At 36.9% G+C, this 21,912-nt stretch overlaps 2 protein-coding genes across 7 annotated transcripts in view; both read left to right on the top strand.

The window, feature by feature from the left end:
* Window positions 1-11,958, top strand: part of LOC136839421 (uncharacterized) — a 32,646-nt gene extending 20,688 nt beyond the window's left edge. The window contains exons 19-32 of the mRNA XM_067105437.1: window positions 417-650; window positions 739-1,055; window positions 1,156-1,239; window positions 1,365-1,571; window positions 1,656-1,809; window positions 2,823-2,983; window positions 3,299-3,406; window positions 3,494-3,631; window positions 3,719-3,874; window positions 3,957-4,049; window positions 4,176-4,329; window positions 5,722-5,936; window positions 8,875-9,034; window positions 11,601-11,958. Of these exons, the coding sequence (XP_066961538.1) occupies window positions 417-650; window positions 739-1,055; window positions 1,156-1,239; window positions 1,365-1,571; window positions 1,656-1,809; window positions 2,823-2,983; window positions 3,299-3,406; window positions 3,494-3,631; window positions 3,719-3,874; window positions 3,957-4,049; window positions 4,176-4,329; window positions 5,722-5,936; window positions 8,875-9,034; window positions 11,601-11,842 (2,423 nt within the window). The 3' untranslated portion in view covers window positions 11,843-11,958. The remainder of the gene's footprint in view (window positions 1-416; window positions 651-738; window positions 1,056-1,155; window positions 1,240-1,364; window positions 1,572-1,655; window positions 1,810-2,822; window positions 2,984-3,298; window positions 3,407-3,493; window positions 3,632-3,718; window positions 3,875-3,956; window positions 4,050-4,175; window positions 4,330-5,721; window positions 5,937-8,874; window positions 9,035-11,600) is intronic.
* A 4,458-nt stretch (window positions 11,959-16,416) lies between these two features.
* LOC136839420 (voltage-dependent calcium channel subunit alpha-2/delta-1-like) overlaps window positions 16,417-21,912 on the top strand; it is a 195,360-nt gene continuing 189,864 nt past the window's right edge. For all 6 annotated transcript variants that reach the window (XM_067105436.1, XM_067105434.1, XM_067105433.1 and 3 more), the window contains exon 1: window positions 16,417-16,552. In XM_067105436.1, coding sequence (XP_066961537.1) covers window positions 16,461-16,552 — 92 coding nt within the window. In that variant the 5' untranslated portion in view covers window positions 16,417-16,460. The remainder of the gene's footprint in view (window positions 16,553-21,912) is intronic.

The raw sequence follows: 21,912 nt of genomic DNA, 5'->3' as shown, positions 1-21,912 counted from the left end.
TATTAGTAATTCTTTTATCTTTTTTTCATCATGGCACTGAATAAAATTATGGTTCCATTGCCAGGTCATCCGACCAAACTTTCATATCTCAATCATTCAATCTAGAGCCGAGTTTATTAAAGGCAGAAAATGGCAGTTTAGCCAGACTATGGCAGTTTGGCCAGAAGTATTTGTTACTTGAGGTATAGGCCCATTTAGAGTTTGGGCTTCTAGAAGGAATAAATACCATAAATTTCAGATATTTGAGTAAGGTCACCTATTAATTTCAGGACATGATTGTAAAATTATTTGTTCCTGGCTGTACACCTAGATCGATGATTGTAAAATAATTTGATTTCCTAGTCTTACATCTAGTTATGTTAGTGTATTGATTTTTATCGTACTAGGCATATACATTAAATTACTCTATTTTTCAGGTAATAAACTGTTCCTGAATGGCTTCAATGTAAAAGGAAACTTTAATTCAGACACTACCAATGGCATAGATCTGTCTTCCAGACTATTCACCCTGAATACTGACCAACATATCAGTTCAAGCTACTACTTTGAGAACGTTGCAGTAAAGAAAAATGTTCTTTTTATTGGAAGATTCAGAGATATTGACTTGAGGAACTTCACGAACGTGGTCACAAATGCTCCATCGAGATACGGTAATGCACTTGCCTTAATATAAAGTATGATAGGGTACTGCACTCTTACTGTAGTTTATAACTGGGCATTGCTTTTCATTTTTTTCAGGTGCAGTGAACTTCGGTGGTAACTTGAAGGTTTCAGATCTAATAATTGATGGAACCTTAAATGGTAGAAATCTTGTGGCTTTATTTTCTGATGGAATCCCAGTAAGAGACAGCGCTGTGTTTGTAACTGGAAAAAAATCTTTGACAGCCACCACGCAGTTTAAAAGCCTGAATGTGAGAAGGCTTAATACTTTGAGCTTGGGAGATATTTTGAGTAATGCTATTCTGCGCAACAGTGACAAAGTGGTTATTAGACCTTGGACATTAAATGGGATTCTGACTACTCCATGGTTAACAGCTGAGGATCTTTTTGTTGAAGTAAGTGTATTTATTACAAAATCTTGTACCATAAATGTACCTTATTTGGCAGTATTTGACTGGTTACAGAAAAGATTTCTTACCAACATTTGCTTGGCAGGGCTCTGTAGATCGTGTTGACTACCTGGCTTTACTTAACGATGCAGTGTATGTTAATAGACAGCAAAACTTGCAAACTGAATTGGTAAGTAATTAGATGCAATGTATGTTGATGGGCGACACTTGCAAACTGAATTGGAAAGTAATAAAGTAAGTCTTGATCAAGATTTAATTCCTGTCTTGTCTACTGAAATCATATTTTCATTACAGATCTTTGAGGAAAATTTAGTGGTCAACGGAAATGTATTAGCAGCTTTCTTGAATGGAAGAAGCCTCCTCAAAGACTATTTGACGCTTCATACTGATCAGTCCATAATGGTAGACTCGCACTTGGCAACAGTTTTCTCATCGTTTGTTGAAGTTGGTGGCACAGTCAATGGCATATATTTGCCTCATCTGAAGGACTTGACTATGCAGGTAAATTTATCCTCTGAAGTGAGAGGAGGAATTTGGTAAATTAAGTTGCCCAACTGTATTAACAGCAACACCTTCTTTTTAAAGGTAATTGGTGGCCAGATGATAACTGGAGCAACAACTATTAAAGGAACAACTACAGTTCTAGGGAACATAGAAGTAACTGGAAGAACTGGCACAGAAGTGAAAGTAGATCTTGGTTTGGAAACAATAAATTTGTCTGAAGGAGGTGAAATCAAAGGTAAGTGGCATTGTTCCAAGGAAGATAAAAAGTTTTTGGATATATCTTCAGCAAAAAATGGTCTGGTTGTTAATTAGTTGCAGTAAACTGTTTCTTAGTTACCTACTTGATGGATAAATCCCTTCTGCTGTGATCCCTATTTCTGCTGCTGGTATAGTACTTGGATATTCCCCTCTGGCTTAGTCCCAAGAGGATACATAAGGGTTAGAAGTGGACAATCTGCTTGCTTCCCAGGTTGGATGATGTAAGTTACCTCCTTTCCTGCATCTGCTATGCTAATGAGACTTGAGGTACTTTTATTGAAACAGGGGTATTGCAAGAGGTTCTGTGGCCTTCTCTTAGGTTTATTGGGATCACTATGCATGCCTCTGGTCTTTGCAAACACTTCTTTGTGGTTCCTGATGTTGCTGCTCCATCCAACTTAACCGGTTGTCCTTTGGGAATGCTTTCAAAGTCTTGTCCTTGGTTGCTTGGGAAAGTTAACAACCTTTAGTCATGATAGATTGAAATGCAAGCATACATCTTTATTAAGTGTCATCTTCCTCCTTGCCGTTTCTGCCCTCCTCTTCTCAGGATTAAAGGAAATGCAGGGATACATTTCTTGGAAGATGACCCTCTCTAGGAAAGCTTATATAGTCTCGTAGAAAGTTTCTGTGAAAGTAAGACTGATTAACGTAAAGAGCAAGTGACCATAGGAACAAATAGCTGAGTTAGGGTATTTTGCATTTCTTTAACTACTTAGAATTGTAACGAAACTAAACATTAACATAACAAACTCCACATTTTCACTGTTGCTGAAAGGCAAGAGCAGGCTGACTGTAAGTTGGAGATACCCCAACCCCCCATGCTCTACTATTGTTAACTACATTAACAACTTGAACAACTAGACCAGCTTTTGCCAGAAGTTTTCTGTATGAAACTCCAGCTTTGTGTAAGATATCCTGAACTTGCAATTTTAAAAGGTTAGGTAAATTAGTGCAACCCTCATGAGATTAATTGTAGTTAAATTTCAGGTTTGAGAGTAATTCCTTCTGTACTGATTACATCCCTGAGTTCTTCTGTATATTTGATTAATGGCATAAATATAGCTGCCATGTATGAAAGTGCTGTATTCAAGGATCGTTCTTCTACTGTTACTGCTCGGCTATTGTTTACACAGAGTGTTACTTTTAAGGCAAGTATTCTAGGTTTAATGAATACGAATACTAACTGGTTACATTATGGCTGTAAGTGTTGATGTTCAAGATTTCAAATTAAGTTTTAGATAATCTTTTGAGAATTGGTCTACTGGAAAATACTACTGGGAAAGTGTTTTCCACTTATTTTTTTAGTACTGAGCTTATGAGAATACCTACTGGAATAATGAGATTTCCTGTGAAACTGAATGCAGCTTTTTAAATAAAATTAATGCTTTTGACCAGAAATCTAATTTTTTGGAGGACTTTGGCAGATGTTTATTAAAATTGTTGAATCTTTTGAAATGTTTCAGCTTGGTCTGGTTGTATCTGGAAGAGTAGATGCGCTAGATGTTGGCAGTTTATACAACAGCACAACTCTAATTCTCTCAGGATTTGGTAGTTCTACAGCAGTCATAAAAGTAAGCAGCAGAGTACGTAAATTGACGTGTGGTTTTTTACTCCTAGCTTTTTCTCAGGTTTTTAATGGTATATTCTTTACTTGTCAGGACGATTATGCCAGTATGTGTAACTCGATTGTGACTTTGTATGACCAGCTGGAAGATTCCCTTTATGAAGGAGACTGCTTTGAATTCGTCTACTCTGAGTTTTTCACAGAGCTAAGGCATTCATCCTTTACATTTAATGTAAGTGAGGAAACTTTATCTCAAATTACTTTCCATGAGCATGAATATAAAATAAGACCTTTTGTCACTGTTTTTCTTTTTTTACAGGCTTTTGGCCTTGCATACCTTATTGTAAGCTACGAGAACCAGTGTTATTCGGAAGTGTACGTGTGGCGCAACACTACACGCACTTTTAAATTCTACCAATCCTTGTCTGCAAGTGGTTATGCACATAAATGGGTACATACAGTAACTGAAGACAAGGTAAGTACTAGACTAGGATAGATATAATAGCTTTATAGATGTCTGTCACTACTTCATGATAAGTTTTTTTTTTTTCTTGCAGAAGATATTCCTAGCATCTGCTGCATCTTCCAGGAGAAACTATTGCATTAACCAAAATTCATCTGTTTGGGAAGTCTTTGAAACCAGTATCCAGGTAAATAGAAAATCTTAATATGAATGTTAAGTAGAAAATAATCAAAACTGAATTATGCCCAACATAATACAGTATATAGTGAAAGGCTTTACTCAGTCTTCATAAACTGTAACTTTTAACTTGCAGAGAGTGCAAATTTTGTCGCCTGGTGAGACTGTCTCAAAGGGGTTCCTTGCCAATAAGCACAGTTTAAACATACATTCTTCTAACTTCACAATAACCTACGTGTATGATTCATCAGAGTCCTACTGGAAGGAGGTTTCTCACTCGGAAAGATTTGGTTAGTATGTGTATGGTAAGGTGTGGGCAGTGGGTATACTATCAAAGAATGGTAAGGTGTGGGCAGAGGGTATACTATCAAAGAATTTTCCTAACTTCCTAAGTGTTAAGTTTGTTACCATGTATTCCTAATTCCATGAGTCTCACATGAGGAGGTGTACCAGGTTGCTATGTAATTATGGCTCCCTCAAAATTGTACAAGGTTGCTCTATTCATATTGAAAGGTTTCCAGGGAAGATCCTGGAATGAATGAAAACTGCTGCTAACTGAAGAGATTCTCAGGATAGGTCTGCTGCCAATTCCTCCATTCCCCAGAAAGCTCTACTAAACACACTGGCAGTGTCTTTGCTTCACCCAGCATCGAGCTAGTAGTGCCTAAGGTCTCTAACCTTGTTAGATCAGCTTGATTGCAAAAGAGGGAGACCCTATCCTTATCTCGCAAGTCAAAAAGTCAACGGTGTTAACAGACAGTATCCAGACTTGATATTAGAGGATCTGCAAATGGTTTTAAAGTTGCTAGAAGATAATGTTGAGATCCATCATGCACCTCTCTCAAACAATACTAAAAAAAGTAAGAGTAATAACAATCCAAAGATCTCGGAACCTCCATTATGTAGTGCATCTTCTAATAGTTCTAAAATGTTAAAAACTTATGGGAAGACCTCGCCTAAGTCTTCCAGAAAATAAAACTTTTCTCTTGTACACTTGAGAGGAATTGTCAAGATCTGAGGACGAAATATGAAGAGCTAAAGTTAATGAATACTCCCTCGTAATTATTAGTCTAGAGGAAAACAAATTTTGATAGAACTTTTTGATCCAAGGAATATTCAGGTTAAAGTATCATCACCACTATGGAGTGGAAAAATTAACTTTATTTTTATTTTATTTTTTTATTTTTTTTTTGCCCCTGCTTCATAATGCCCATTTTGTCTGTCAAGTACTTTTCTACAAATCCACTGTGATATAATCTCTGCTTTGCACACTAATGATCATCAGGTCCAGAGGCTTTTCTACTTCACCACCACCCTAGGGGTCTTTAAACATCTTCAGCTGTTTTGTTCTATTAGGTATTTCTATTCCAATTAATTTTAAAATTTTCAGTATTTTTAAAATTTAATCTATAACTGTCACTTTTACAGCTATTATCTTTCCTCAACCTCTTTGCCATCTTGACTATCGACTTTCTCTTCGCTTGGCTGATTATGGTTCCATTCCCGTCTTTAACCTCAAAAACGAATTTTTTTTTTTTCCTGGTATACAAGTCACTCATCCTCCATGCCCTCTGCTAGAGCTTGAAGGCTCTCTTCTCTTGTTCACCTTCATTCTTTTTCTTTTAATAACACTTTCTGTTGTCAGTCTGAAAACTTTTGCATTTTGTGTATTTTTTGTACAGAACATTCAGTGCATGCTCTAGGTGAAGGAGGATTTTCTGTATCGTTCAGAAGTAACAGAGGAGTTGGTGAACTATGGGTTGGAGGAATAGCAAGAAAAACACTGGAAATTGGGTTTGCCATAAATGATGCAGTCCTGGTTAATCACCATCATCGTTTACTCCTATTTGTTGTTGTGACAGTGCTGAACCCTCAAGGTCCTACTTATGAGTTGAGGGTAAGCGGTAATTTTGATTAATCCTGTAACTAGCTTTAGAACTGCCTGTTTGTTGGAGGTAATGTACCTAGGTCTCACTATGCAGGATCTTTCTTAGTGGGTGCACATGAAAGGTGAGCAGTAGTTTAGCTTATGCACCATAGTGCTTTGATATGGAATAGATGGGCAGTCTGGGGAAAGACAAAAAATTTGTTACTTTAGTTTTGTGTGTTGAAGGGGCAGCAGCAAGTGCTGATGGACTGTAGTGAGAAAAGCAGTTGTATTTTGGGTGGCGAGGAGAGTACAGTTAAATTTTGGGGGTTGGGGAGGAGGAATTTTGTGACAAAGACAGATACTCTATCTTTGTAAGCGGAGTGTAAAATTCTGCCGCCAAAGTCTTGCCTGTCGTAAAAGGCAACTGTAAGGATAAATGCTGCTTTGTAGGTACTTTTAGTCAAAGGCTGGGTCCACTGCTGATAACTTGTATTGACAATTGCAAGAGCATGTGGTCTTACAACTGCAAGGGCATGCAGTCTTAGAACTTAGCCAAATCTTTAAACCATGCTAGATGCAACAAGAAATGGAGAAAGGGCCATGGCATTTCCATTAGTAACACTTGATCCCTGTACTGGCATGGTAAATGGACAAGGGGTACTACGGGGTTTGTGACTGTGATTAGAGTGAAGGACGGTAAGATAAATACGAAGGGCATTTAATGTTGGTACCTTGATAGGAAAGTCTTGAGATATTCATGTGATTGAGAGGAGAGGGCAAAATGTTTAATGTATAATAGATTAGGTGGAAGGGAAAGGGAACCAGGGACGTAGGTAATGGGTTCAAGATTGTGGGTCACTGTTAGAAAGACACTGAGGAGTAGAGGTAAGTGGAAAGAGAAATTGGTAGCACTTGAGTCAATGTTTGGCATAAGAGTATTTTATTAATATGGCAAGATATAATTGTAATTTCGTAATGCTCTCTTCAGATGAGCTGCCAGGAGCAAGAGAAGTTCTTTAGTATTTAGTAAAGAATTAGAAACGGTAATTAGGATGTAATCTAGGAGCAGATATGAATACTGTAGTTGAGAGGAGACAGATGAGGTTCACGGAGGTTGTGGATATGGAACAATTGGCCCAGAGTTTCAAATCAATTCTACGAAGACCTTGTGAAGGCAGACCATTTAGTAACAAGTTGTAGAATACAGAGCCAAATAATTACCATATGATAAGGAAGACAGCAGTGTAGTAAGTTGGGTAATTCTGGGTTCGGCATGTGTGAAAAAATTTTAAACGAAAAAGGTAGAAGAGGATTAAGATAACGGGGTATTAAAACCAGTGTGAGCAATGAGGTAAGAGTAAGACAGTAAGAGTAAGACAGTAAGAGTAAGACAGTAAGAGTAAGACAGTAAGAGTAAGACAGTAAGAGTAAATCTTAGTGGTGGGATTTAGTAGAAAATCTGGAATATGAAAACTTAGTGGGGCAAACGAGTGACTATGGAGTGTCAAAAGTGGGGGAGAATTAGTAGAATGAATAGGAACCAGATTTAGTTAGGTAAAATTCTATGGCTTTCAAGATTGTTAGCTCAGACTTTCAATGTGCTGGGGAGCAGTATAAAGAAAAAGATAAAAAATATAGTGGGTATTGTTACTGGAAAAGCTACAGAGAAGTTTAATAGAAGGTTAGGAACAAAGGGAGGTGAAAATTTACAAAATGTCACTCTAGGAAAAGTCAAGAAATACTCCAGGTTGGTCAGGTGGAATGCAAGATAGAGAAGGAAATATCTTTATAGGGATGGCATAAAACAACTCTTCAGAGGGAAGGCATTATGGAAAATTTTAACTACAGAAGAATTTAACTTGACAAAACATTTGTTGAAGGTTTTAGGAAGAATATTGAGTAACTGTGAAAACAGAGGGAGAGGTACAGTTGATGCTGTACTTAGTTACTGGAAAAGAAGCTCGAAGGTAATCACGGGTGCAGTTAAGACCTATAGAAGACTTTAGACGTATCAAGCAACTAATATTTTGGTGTTTAAGGAAACCATGTCAGAATGGTTATGTTAGATGAAGTTATATATGAAAACATGTAATATCAGTTTGTTGTATATTAAAGGTCGGCACTTGTCCCATTTCTGTTTGTACTGGTCATGGATGGGCTGAGTGAAGAAATTAAGATTTAAAATCGCCTGGAATTGTTACATACAGATGATCTGGTGATTATGGCAGACTGAAGAATTACAAAGAAGGGTAAGAGTAGCAGGGTTCTCATTAATGTGGTATCATGGTAAATGTAAGTGAAAAGGTTTTGATGTCCAGCAAGCAGGGACAGGATGGGTTACTTGTACAATATAGAAGAGGCTTAGATTTGAAAGAATGTAAGGTAATATACAAAGATCTACCTTAAACCAGGTGGGAAGGTGTGATTCAAAGGTTCAAAGCAAGATAAAAGCAGCCAAGGAAATGGAGGGACAGGGGGCAGTACATGACAAAATGACTTGAAAGATCTGTCGACTCTTAACCAGATCAGTTATACTTTAAGGTTCAGATGCATGGGCATTAAGAAAACAGTAGGAACAGAAACAAGGATACTGTAATGGATTTCTGGGACCTCGCTTGTACTAAGAGGCTTGAAAATGAAGAAAATTGCAGTTCCTGGGAGGGTAGAGATTACTGATATAAGAGTAGAGATTCAGATAGTATGGAATGTGAAAGAGGGGTGGGGAGGAGGGTGTGATGAAGTTTTGGTTAAGAAAGGTTTGGTAAAGGAGGATGCTTTCAGTGGAAATAGTTAAGACCAGTCAGGGCAGCTGACCTCTTACCTTGGGGGGATAGAGGTGGGGATGGGGAAGAAAATGCAATGATACAGAAAAGCTTGGGTTCTTGTACTTTTCAAACAAATTTTTTAATTGAAATTTAATCTTATGGTTTTATGTTCGAAGCTGTTATTTTTTGCTTCAAAACAGGCTTATGAAACTGATGATGGAAACTTGGTATGGCTTGATACAGCAATTCTGAATACACCTGGGAAGCTGACAGTATTTTTCGTTGGCAATGAAGCATGTGGAGCAGTTTACATTGCTGTGACTCAGGAGGGCATATTTCCACTTATATTTAACTTCTTTGGTGAGTAAATGTGTTTTGGTAGGATAGAATTTAGATAAATGATTTAAAAGTCAAGTTTGCCTTATAGCTGATCCTTTTCAATACAGGGTAATTCAAGCTTCTAACAAATATGGTGCTCATTTGAAAGATTATAGAAGGATTGAATGCACTACAGTGCCTACGCTAATACTGAGAGGATTTCCATCCCTACTATCTAAGACAATAAAGGATAGGGTTAGGTGGATTCACTACCTTAATCTACACTTCCAAATTTTCTCTTGCTTTTCAGAGAAGTCCTAGTAACTAACTTTGTGCTTCTTTAGCATTGTATTTGAAACCAGCAGTGTGTGGTGGATATTAAAAGTAGGGAATGTGGTGGATTGCTGGCTTCATTCCTCTCCCATTGCACAAGTATGGTTACTATTTCGGCCCTATTCAGAATGGGGCAAAACTAAGGACAAAATGCGCCGGGTTCGCAGTCTTTAGTATGGTTCAGAGGACCTGGATGTGTAAATGACCATAGCCAGGGCATTTCTGGCCCTATGGGGATTTTTCGTGTGCCTTCCAAGGCATTGGGAGACCATAGTATCTCTTCTATGCACACCCAGTCCTCTAATTTCGTAATTATGGCCACAACTAAAGGGGTAATGAATAGTTCTTAACTGACAGGTCGTCCTCCTGATCCACCAGTTGATCCTCTATTTGTTAGCCACGCTCACCCTCTACACTTGGCTCTGCTAAAGATTACGCATAATACTTCTCCTTTGCAGTAATATCAAATCGGTGAATATTGAAGATCTGAGAGTACTGCTTATTGAGGATACTGTATACCAGTTGAATGTGACAGACCATCTCTGCAAGTTTGAATCCCTCTGGTCCTTGGGCTGCTTTTTAAAAGCACGAAGATGTTCAAAGTTAGCTGTAATACTGAGACACAAGAAACAAGAAGTTTAACTGACGAAACTCCTAGAAATATGGGTGCCTGTATACCCCCTGAATGGGCTGTAGATGGAAATCAATAAACAGAACATCATTCCAACAAGGACTACCAAACCACATATGTGGCTGGTAGCAACTGCAAAGGACGGGAAATATAACTATTAATATAGTAGATATCTTCCCACTCTATGCTTCCTACCTTTTGGAGATGGCTCGATCTGGAGAGAAAATTAATTCACTTTGGTTAAGTAGAAATTCTGATTCATGCCAAATCCTTCCCCCGTAGATGTTCAGTTTGATGCAGGTTAATGATGAAATGCTGCAAGATATCAGACCCCACACGAACTTCAATTATGGGGGAGGATAATCTTGGACAAAGATCTGCATGACTTCAGACAAAACATAGAAAAGAGCCCACTGTCAGTATGGAAGGTAATAAGATATCTAGTGCCAACATGATCATTTTGTTATTCAAGGACCCATCAAGAGTAGCCTATGTAAAAACGCGGGTTTGTAATAATTGCTAGGCCCATGAACATTGTGCTCTGTAGCTCCAAAGTGTTTTAATTGTTATTTAGATCACAAATTCAGTGATAAAAATGTGATTTTCAACTTGAGCAAGTATCAATAAATAAAGCAAATACTGAAGACATAACATTGGCTATGCAAAAAGACAAATGGGACAAGCTAAAAGTTTTACTAGAGCTCTTAAAACCTTTACCCCTTAAGACCTCAAGGGATCCTGTCGGTATACAAGCATCTTCCTTTGTAGCAGTTGCTCCATGCCCTGTGGTGGAGTCCCAGGCCTCTGGGCTTGTCAGAGAGGATTACAAAATCCCAGTTTCTAGCTCGTGAGAACCAAAAAGACTCCATTAACTTCTACCCAGATGTTTCAAAGTCCCCAGGATGTAGTGTATATTGCAGTAATACAAAATAAGGGACCCTATGTTGCGAATATCTGACAATGACTCAATCTTTACTGCTGAATTGAGAGGTTTTCTTATCTTTAGTGCTTTGTAATGCTCTGTCAGACCTATCTGACTGTACATCAGACGAGTGGCAAAACAGATGCTCATTTTCAATGAACTTCAAATATCTGCTCATTCCTTTGTTCGGCTCTTGGTTTGCATCATACCAGAACGATCATGGGCTTGAGACAAGGCTCTGTAGATTACGGATAGCTCATACGTATCTGACACGCATGTTCCTATCCAGTGACAGTCCACCAATGTGCAATCTTTGTGATACCCACCTGACCGTGGAGCACACAATGGACTGACCCAATTTTGTTGAAGGGAGGAGACTCAATTTCTAAGGTGCTATAGAGCAGGTAATTGTAAATTTAATAGAATATATTAAAAAGTTTTATCTTTCGTAGTTTATAATTTTAAAATTTTTAATATTTAATAGTAATTACTTTCGTATTGTGGGTGAGTAACCTAATGGATCTAGTGCCAGGTCATTAGACGAACATTCATAAATCAATCAATCGGTCAACTCCCATGGAAGATAATTTTCTATATTTTGGTATTAGTCAAGTGCAGTAAGTAAGGAAGAGGTGTCAGTGGTTTGTGGTTTTGAAATACTGTACTAACTTTTAGAGATTATATGTTATTGTACTAATAATTTTTGTAAACATTAATTGCAGGTGAAACTTTAAGTATGTGGACACAAATGATGGTACCAGGTACAACTTGGATAGAGCACTTCAATGTAGAAAATGATCGCTTCCCACGAATCTTGGATAATTACTTGATCTTTGGTAGAGATGACAAAAGTGCTTTAGTGTATTATTTAAAAATGAGGGGCTCAACTGTTCCAAAGATTGAGAATTCTTGTGTAATAGAGGAATTTAAAAGACCACTGTTGAAGCCCAATGTTTTCATTTAGAGATTAAGTTTGTATATACATTTGAAGCTAGTCAGTTTTACATTTTTAAGAAACATTGAAAATATGTAACATAAGCTGTTGTATGTATCTTAAGAAAAATAAAAATGTAATTTTTGTGGGGTCTTTTATTAATTGAAACCTAGTGGAAATTAGATTGAATGGAAATAATTTTTTTTTATCTAGCTGGAGTTCCAAATTTCCAGTGTTTTAAGATTATCTACCTGGTATTTTAAAAATGATTCAAGTTGCCATTAGGATCTTTGCATTCTGCAGCTGGAAAATATGCCATTCGTCATTGTTTGATATACTGAAATTAACATTTCATATGTGAATCGGTACCTACTAAAATAACTGACTTTCAGCATATTTTCATGTTCTATTTTATTAATATGACCAGCATTAGAGACACACACAATCGCGTACTATTGACAAATAGTAACCTTCAACACTGCGACTATTATACTATAGGTTAAGTAGTAGTTGCTTTACTGTACTCGTAGTTTATCTAATAATAATTAATCATCTTAATACTGTTAAATGCCATAATCAACAAACCAGGAGCACAGCAGTATAGTCACTTTGATTAATAAAACACAATTTACGTAAATATGACAAAGGCTGTCATAGCGATTATCGCGTCTTGTACACATTTCAATGAAAATGTGCAGAAGTTTCCCTGGAAATCTCTTCGATTTGTGCTGCCTTGATCAGGTCATTCTCGCCTGCTGGGTTCTGTTGCTTTAACTTCGTGAGTGAATTAAGGGTTTTCCCAAGTCAATGAGTTCGATTTGCCGTCATTTACTTAGCGCATTGCCTTTACGAAATAGCATTCTAAGGATCCAAAGGCAATAGAATGAGAGGTAGAATATACAGTACACAATGGCATCACCAGAAGTATCCAGCGTCACCATCAGTATCCAGCGAACAGAAAATCCCAGAACTTCTTTTTACTAAACAAATGGTGTATTCTTGAATTGACATGTTATTGCCGTGTGAAAACAGCCAGGTTTCATGATTATCAATTTCTATAGTCATATGCTTTGGTATAATTCAGTAATGCTAATTCTCCACATAATTATGATGCATTGTAAACATTAAACATTTCGTGCTATGTTCTTAGAACGCCGGACTACGCATCCAAGTCGTAATGGACAAATCCTCCCAAACTGGAGTAATCATATCTTCTATGCTACATGCAAGACACGTTGCATGAAGACACCTACAGATTCTTTAATGAAAAAAAAATATCCATTATGGAACACATTAACCAGATTATGAATTAAGGTCCCAATACGGGTTTAGTAGCCTTGTCAACTAACACATCTTCCACTGTTTTTTAACCGAAAAACTATTTTAATCATAATGGCAAAATAATATAAGCAATTTGCAGACTAAGGACATAAAGCAGGTCTGGTTAAACACCAATTAATTTTTCCCCAGAACGAAAACCAACATCTGTCATTTGAGAAAAATTTGACCAGCTTGTGAATCTGACCATATACAGATTGGTTGGTGTTATTGTCGACTTATATACATACGCTGGTCTATCGAACGCCATTGGCTTCAATGTATTTCGGCAAGTAATACATGCTTCCAGCCACTCACTCGCTCGGAAGTTATAAGCCTTTATCCACTGGCAATTAATGCAAAGGCATTTGCAACCCGACACGGGACTAAGGTGGTGTTGTACAAGGGTAACGGAGGTGGTTAATTGTAAACCTGCATCGGAGACTGAAAGTATTATCACTTTGATTCGTCAAAGTTAATATGATAAGAATATGCTTTGCCTTTACGGATTTTTACGAACGTAGATATTTGTTTGAAAATTAATTTATTTTGGTTTTGTTTTTGAGTAAAACAGTAATGATTCGGTTGCTTTTATGGTATATAAAATGTATGTGCATAATTGTGGCGATCTATAATACTTTGTATTTAATTAATATCCACGAACGTCGAAGCTACATAAGATTTTGAAAAGTGACTGATTATGGGCAATTTTGTTAACATTATTCCGCTTGATATTGCAAAATGACCAAGAACTCAAAGTAGTCTAAATTTAACAATTAAGTTTATTTGCGAGATGAACGGGAAATCTGAAATATCGTCAGTTTACGCCAGGCCATTTTTCATACCTTACCACACTTACAGCCGTCATAAGGCAAGAGCCTGTGCTGGCATATGGCTAGCTTTAATTTAGAATAAGAGGTAGAACCCATCTAAGTCACGTTTCCAGACGTAAAATTGAACATCATTGGACACTTGCCCAAGATAAAAAGTTAATATAACGAGCCACAATGCTCGTTCGAAACTGTTACCTCTTTTGTAATAAACTTCTATACGCAATTATTCGTAATATCTGCTATAAATATTTTACTGTTTCATTTACGCAAACTAACTTGACCATCTTTTAAAACTAACAGGAATTCAAAAGTTGTAGGATTGCCTATCAGTTGAGATATAAACGACAAATTTTGAGTTTAAATTTAATGAGGAATGGCTTTTGCTGTTTCTCTTGAATGGCTAACATTCTTTTGCTGGTTGAAATTAGTTAATAGAGCTTAGATAAGACCACTAAAAAAGAAAAAAAATACAAAGTTTATGGAAATAGTAATTGTTTCTCTTGCCGCAATTCCAGTATTCCGGAATATTGCTACTGGTGCAATGAAGGGGGTCTGACATCACCTACGTGAACAAGACATTTAAATATTTTATATTTTTCACCTGATTTCACGTCATTTTCATTTTTGCCGTCTCCTTTAAGATAAACTACATATTAAAATAAAACTTTTGTAGCCATAAATAAACTCTACCAGGGTATTACAACGACACGATTATGCAACCTAGGTGTCAATATAACATCATTCATCTTCGTAATTTACAAGACAAAAAACAAGTTATTTTTAACCTCTGTTTCAGAAAAAACCACCAATGTCAGACGCTCTACATCGCAGTTCGAGGACAGTTCCGAGATATCTCGTCTCTCGGTTTCAAGAAAGGTAAGTTTGCATTCATTCATTCGAATAAAAATCCGTGGAAACTGTAATATATAGCCTACCAAATTATAAATGCTTCTTTCCTAATCATGATTCACTTGCATTTCGTTTCTCTTGTTCAGTTACTGTTTTACGAATCACGAGACCATGAATAAGCAGACTTCCGAAAATAGTCTCTTCGCCAAGCATTGTGGAGGCGTTCTTTCTGCTCCAGTTATTAATTGAAGCCTTTGCAAGACTCGGACAACGTCATATGTAGTAATTAAAGAATTACTTGAATCGAGCGTGGCTCAAAGAAAAAAAAAATTAGATCAGTCTTCCGACAAAATTATCTCAGGTTTTTGGTGACGAGCCTTCTCTAGCACAATTTTCTATGAGTCATGGTACTTTTGAGTAGGAGTAAATAAAATGTAATCGATGGCAAGTAATTCTCTTTCAGTATGACACCATAAATAATTTCAACAGATCAAGGAAATGGCTGGCCTTAATGTCTTTATAAAGCTACTGAAAAGCAAGGAGCCGTTTCATTCACATTCGTCCTGAGCGCCATTAATTGATTTGTGCTCATCTTCATGAAGCGCAAAAGTCATGGATTTATTTTACATAATTTGTGAAAAAGACGATTAGGACTTTGGCAAATTTCTGGATTTGCAGATGACATGTCACAAGAATAGGTTTCTGTCCTTTTCTTTTTTGACAGAAGATTTCTAATAATTTTCTTTATATGTTATCCATGGTTATTTATCCATAGGTTTCTTTTGTTTATGCTGGTATTTATTCTGCAGTATTACCATTCTCGTATAAACAGTAGAAATGACGAGGTACTGAGTGTCATTACTTTGCTCCTGGGTATTCCAGTTCCGGCCGTTTATTATTATTATTTTATTATTATTATTATTATTATTATTATTATTATTATTATTATTATTATTATTATTATTATTATTATTATTTATTAATGTTGTTTTTGTTGTTATTGTTTTGTCGAATCACAGTGAACAGTTAAAAGACAATGAACTTACCCATGAGAGCTTCCACAAAATATAATCTTCAAATACGCTGAGGGAAAACAGAGAAACGACGAATGATAAAATACATAATGTATAACAAATAATGAATGAGACTTAACAGACACCACTATTATAGAAACAAATGTATAGCAAACACAATGTAAAAGTTAACGAATGAGATAAGAAAAGTTAGTAAGTGTGCTGGAGCACGGGTATTTAAATCATAGTGTGTAGTAGGGCCTACAGTCTGTCGAGCGTCTGGAAACATTGCCACTGTCCAACGTAAAATATATCAGTGTGGCGCCTGGTAGCCCAACAGCCGCTTATAGCTATGCAGATGTACAGAGCCTTCAGTAAAAAAAACGAACAAAAATGATAATAGTAGAAGGTTGGTGCACCCAGCTACTGTAATTCGCCTTTTGAAGTACGTCGGTCGTCGAAGGTGTTACTCCTTTGTAGTTTAGGTTCCCCGACAATCAGTCCTGAACGTTTTCTGTGAAGGAGCGCTCCTAGCGGCAGGTGAACGCACTACCTAACGTGTCGTCTGCCAATGTTTACCACGACGACGGACTGTTGACAGGACTTTCTGGGAGAAGAGAGAGCAGTGTTGCAGAGATGGCGGGAGTGAGAAGGTGTGCGGCGATTTTTACGATAGGTGTGGTGTTTATTGTGTGTGTTAATTCCCAAGAATCGCGGTTAGATGCTGGGTAAGTATGTTATGAGCTGGGGTATACAATTCCAATGTATGTTTGACGATATACTTAGCCGGAACAGAATTGCCGGGAAGTAAATGAAGGGTAAAATCTGACAGTCTTCTGACCTAATGTCAGGGTTTTCGGAGGGTTTTTTTTATTTGATTTATTTACATTAGGGAAGCTACGTAAGTCTTTTGTGATTTTTAAATATTGAATTATGAGGAAATTTTCGAATTGTTCTTGCATTTATCGTACTCAGACAATTAATAAATTTTCGAATGTAATTAAGGGATAAATAATATTGACATGTGAGTCATGAATACCCGTGTTCAAGTAACTATGTTCAAGTTTGGAACGAATAGACATTCAAATTGGCTTGCGTCCTCAAAGGCTTGCAGTTCTAAAACATTACTAATGAGAGAGTTAATTACATTTTAATGATCCCAGACAGTTCGCCTCCATGAAGTCTAATTATCCATCTTTATATTTAATTTTCACCGAACATGCATTAATAGTAATTAGGACATTCTCATAATTTGATCATAAAATATTCCTTTATTGAAAAAAAGACGCTGATGGACCGTCAGGAAGTTTGCATATGTGAAATGTGGCTTTTCAAAACTGAAAATATTAAGAATACTTTATCCGTTTCGAACTGTGACTGAGAAAAGAACAAATGCTCTCTAATAGATTCTGTATCGTAATGAACTTTCCTCTCCACACTTACCACTCATAAATTTGCCAATTATTCAGTCTTAATCAGTGGAGTTTTCGGCAGCTTCCACGTCACATTCTCTCTCTCTCTCTCTCTCTCTGTCATATATATATATATATATATATATATATATATATATATATATATATATATATATATATATATATATATATATATATATATATTGTGTGTGTGTATGTGTGTGCATTTGTTCAGTTGTTTGTTTGCTAATTTGTTTATATGTACTTAACGAAAGCATGAATTTATAGAATTGTAAACATGATTATTGTGCTTACTATTCATGCATTAATTACGTAAGGTGTGATTTACTATCTACCATTAAGCTAAATCCTTATGCATGCTTTCGCATTACAACTGAGGTATGCATAACTGATACCCATTAAATATAGATGTAATCTGTGTGGTTACTCTGTAACAGAGGTGCAAAAGAGTCATCATTCCCACTGTGCTAAGAGACAGGATAAGTTCCAGCAGAACTCCTCGATCGTTAGCCTCATTAGTTTTCGATAAGTTGGATCAGAACAGTGTCACTGTCGTAAATGAGATTTAGTAAAGTCTCTCTCTCTCTCTCTCTGTATATATATATATATATATATATATATATATATATATATATATATATATATATACATATATATATATATATATATATAGTATACTGTATATACACATATATACATAAATATATATTATGTATATATACATATATATATATATATATATACTGTATATATATATACATATGTTTATATCCATATATATATATATATATATATATATATATATATATATATATAATGTGAGTTGCAAGAGAAAGGGAGGATATATTATATAGAGGGTGATTTAGATAAGATAATAACAGTCTGGAGGTTTTAACGATTTTTAAGTTTCATTATTGTGAGGTTTTTGAAAATATTATAGCCTTAGGATACGTTCATTAAATTCCATTTAGCTTTTTTTTTTTAAACAATCGTGAAATGCAAGTTGTGCCATACGGCAAATTCCACGTGTCAGCAAGTTACTGGGTCAAATGAAAGGAAATTTTCTAAAGATTTCGGTTTTATTTTATTGTTATGGAGACAGTTTTATAACATAAAAAATTAACATGACAGTTGGGTTTCCCCTACCTACAGTACAGAAAATTTAACATAGACCAATTTCTAAAAAGGTAATGAAATCTTGCCTAAACGGATAGCTATTAGATTAAATGAAACTGCAACGAGAATCAAGGTATATTACGCCATTTCTTTGTCTCAAATATTTTCCTTATATGAAGCCTGAGATGGCCTTTAAAATTCTGAAATATGCAAGTAACTATAATTTCGAAGCGTTTAGAGATGGGTAGATGTGGACTATGGCACTTATAGCAGCTAAAGAGACCCGTCGATTTTTCATGGTCGTTTGACACTTCGGGAAAAAATTCATGGATTAGTTCACGGATAAGACTTCAAAACAGTATTTTTTCCTCTGCCTTTAAACAAATTGTTCTTACAGCGAAGGCGGCATCCACAGAAAGCTACTCGACTAAATATGTCGCTCTAGCTTCACCTGTTGTCTATAATATCATTCCCCCGTAGTGGGGTAGTGCTGCTCTAGCTGCACCCATCTGTAATATCATTCATTCTAGGCTCACCTATTATTATCTATAATATTCTAGGTACACCTACCGACCCTTCCTACGATATGCATGCGTTGCATTCACCTCTCCCTAATCCCCTAAACTACGTCTTCCTTTTTTTTCTACTGCCTATTAATCCTGAAAATTTCCTTAGTGGCAGTGCACCTGTACATTTGATATTCGAAAATTTCCTGTAAAATTTTATTTTTGAAATTTTACACAAAAACCTCCGGTCATTATGGCCGGAATACATGATCAGTGTTTGACCTTTTGAGGACATGAATCCTTTATTTCATCTTCAGCTTATCGACTTCGTTCAACGCTTTGTGTGTCAAGAAGTTCCAAGGGATGGAATACTGTCTCAGGGAGCTTAGGGCGAGAGAAGTCCTCTTGAGTTCTTGCCGAGGGTAATTGAGTTGCCATGGATTTTTCTGTTCAGAAAGGTTACGGAATTTAGGAAGAAATCACTCCATTACTCAATCACTTCATTGGCTTTTGGGCCTCACTGTAACTCATCGTCTTTCGCATCAGACCATTTCATGTTCGAGGGTTTTTCTGGCGAGGATGACAGATCATTTATAGAAATAAGCAAATCACACCATTGGCTAACGGGGCTCGTCGTTGTCTGGTGCGCCGTTCGCACCAAATAAATAAGTGTCTTAGTTTAACCAGACCACTGAGCTGATTAACAGCTCTCCTAGGGCTGGCCCGAAGGATTAGATTTATTTTACGTGGTTAAGAACCAATTGGTTACCTAGCAACGGGACTACAGCTTACTGTGGAATCCGAACCACATTATAGCGAGAAATGAATTTCTATCACCAGAAATAAATTCCTCTAATTCTTCATTGGCCGGTCGGAGATTCGAACTCGCGGCCAGCAGAGTGGTAGCTGAGAACGGAACCCACTCTCCCAACGAGGAACTGCCGTTCGCACCAAACCCAGAGAACAGAAAAGGGAGAGAAAGCATTAACAAGAGGTACACAAAACATTCATCTGTATTAGAGGTTCTTTCCCTGGAAGATGACATAACTGAACATGTCATGGATACCTTAAAAAGTGAGGTAAATGAACATGCCACGGATGCCTTGAAAACTGAGGTAGCTCGGTTACTACTGATTTAAGGAGCCCAAAAGTGAGAGTACAGGCCAGAAGTAAATGCTGCATTCGTCTGCAGAACAGGTGCTTCTCCAGAAGACGGCAAGGGCGATCATGTTACCAAAGCCTTTAAAATGTGAGGCAGCCCGAGTTACAGAGAAAGTTTTTTTCCACCTATAATAGACGTGCTTCCTCAGAATAAGACAAAGAGTAACATGTTACTGATACTTAAAACAATTAGCGGAATCTCTTACAGGTTTCAGAACCACAAAATGTAGCAAATATGCTGGTAAAAGAAGGAAAAGTGAGATGACGGACAGACATTTTTCATCATATAAAGAGGCGTCTCCCTCAAAAGCAGGAAAAAGTAATATGGCACAGATGCACTTTCATCTTTTACAGAGTCATCTTCCACAAAAGACATGGCAGAGATTCGTTATTCAATTTTACAGAGATATCTCGCTTAAAGGAAACTGGTGTTACATTGCACATAGGGATTTTTCATATTTAACAGATCCGTCACCCTCAAAAGAAGGAGAATGTGACACGACTCAAATGCATTACCCATCATTTAAAGAGATTTCTCCCTCATCTGGAGACAAGGGGACGTGGCACAAATGCGTCATTCATATTTTACAGATTTCTCCTTCAAAGGAAAGCTAGAGTTACATGACGCAGATGTATTATTCATCTATTACAGACTGGTCTCCCTCAAAAGAAGTGAAAAGTGACATGACAGATGCACAATTAAATTTTAGATCGGAGTCTCCCTCAAGAGAAGTGAAAAGTGACATGACAGATGCATAATTCAATTTTAGATAGGAATCTCCCTCAAAAGAAACGAAAAGTGACATGACATATGCATTATTCAAATAGGTGACTCCCTCAAAAGAAAGCGAAAGTGACTATGAACAGATGCATTATTCATCTTTTAGAGGTTTTTCCCTTAAAATAAGGCACACGTCATAATAACATGAGCATTATTCATCTTGCAGTGATTTCCCCAAGAGAAGGCAAAATCGACGTAATGCAGATGCTTTATTCATCTTTCATAGAGGCGTCTTGCCCAAAAGAGGGCAAAGGCAGCTTTACACAGAGACCTTATTCACCTTTCGCAGAGGTGTCTCCGTGAAAAGAGGAGAAAAATGACATGCCACTGATGCCGTCAAAATTGAGGCGGCTTCTGCTGTAGCGCTAAGAATCACAAAGGAAGGAAGGGGTATTTACAAAAGAAACATCACCTGTTACTGAGGTACAGTTCCTTCGAAATTTTCAGATTTTCGAATGAAGTTACCAAGAGCGAAATGATAACGGCAGTGAAAAGAAAAGTGCGTCGTGGATTTCTTTCTCCAGTTGATTAAAATGCAATAATGATGGTTTCAAATAATGATTGTAACCGTAATAAGTGTGTGGAGAATGCGGTGTTCAGATCAAGAATTAGTCACCCATTTTGAAATTAGAAAAATACAGTAAAGTTGATGAGCATTAATACTATCGCTGCGTATATCCAAACAGGTTAGATAAATGTAGAGAGAGAGAGAGAGAGAGAGAGAGAGAGAGAGAGATCCATCCATCCAAGTGGCATTCCCAATTACAGGGCGAACTAGGGTCTCGTAAAGTCGGATGGGGGTTTGGGAAATAGCTGGAGGAGTGGATCGTATTGGGTGGTAGAGCGAGGTCATTACTAGGAGTAGTCCCGAAGACGCCCAAAGAAAACGATTATATCGATCCCGTGCCGCGGAAGGATTTGCATTGTATTTCCTCCCACAGAATGCAATGGCACATCAAGGTGGAGACTACGATGGTGGCGGTTATTACTCGTAAACGTTAACTGGATATCAAGTATGTAGCGTACGTTTTTGCGTCCATAACATCATTGTACATGTGAAACAAAATCAGTACGTAGCAAATACCACAACA

This window comes from Macrobrachium rosenbergii, chromosome 6 (genome assembly GCF_040412425.1).
Source record: "Macrobrachium rosenbergii isolate ZJJX-2024 chromosome 6, ASM4041242v1, whole genome shotgun sequence".
Lineage (NCBI taxonomy): Eukaryota > Metazoa > Arthropoda > Malacostraca > Decapoda > Palaemonidae > Macrobrachium > Macrobrachium rosenbergii.
The sequence above is the reverse complement of the archived record's forward strand: the minus strand, read 5'-3'. Positions and strand labels throughout refer to the sequence as shown.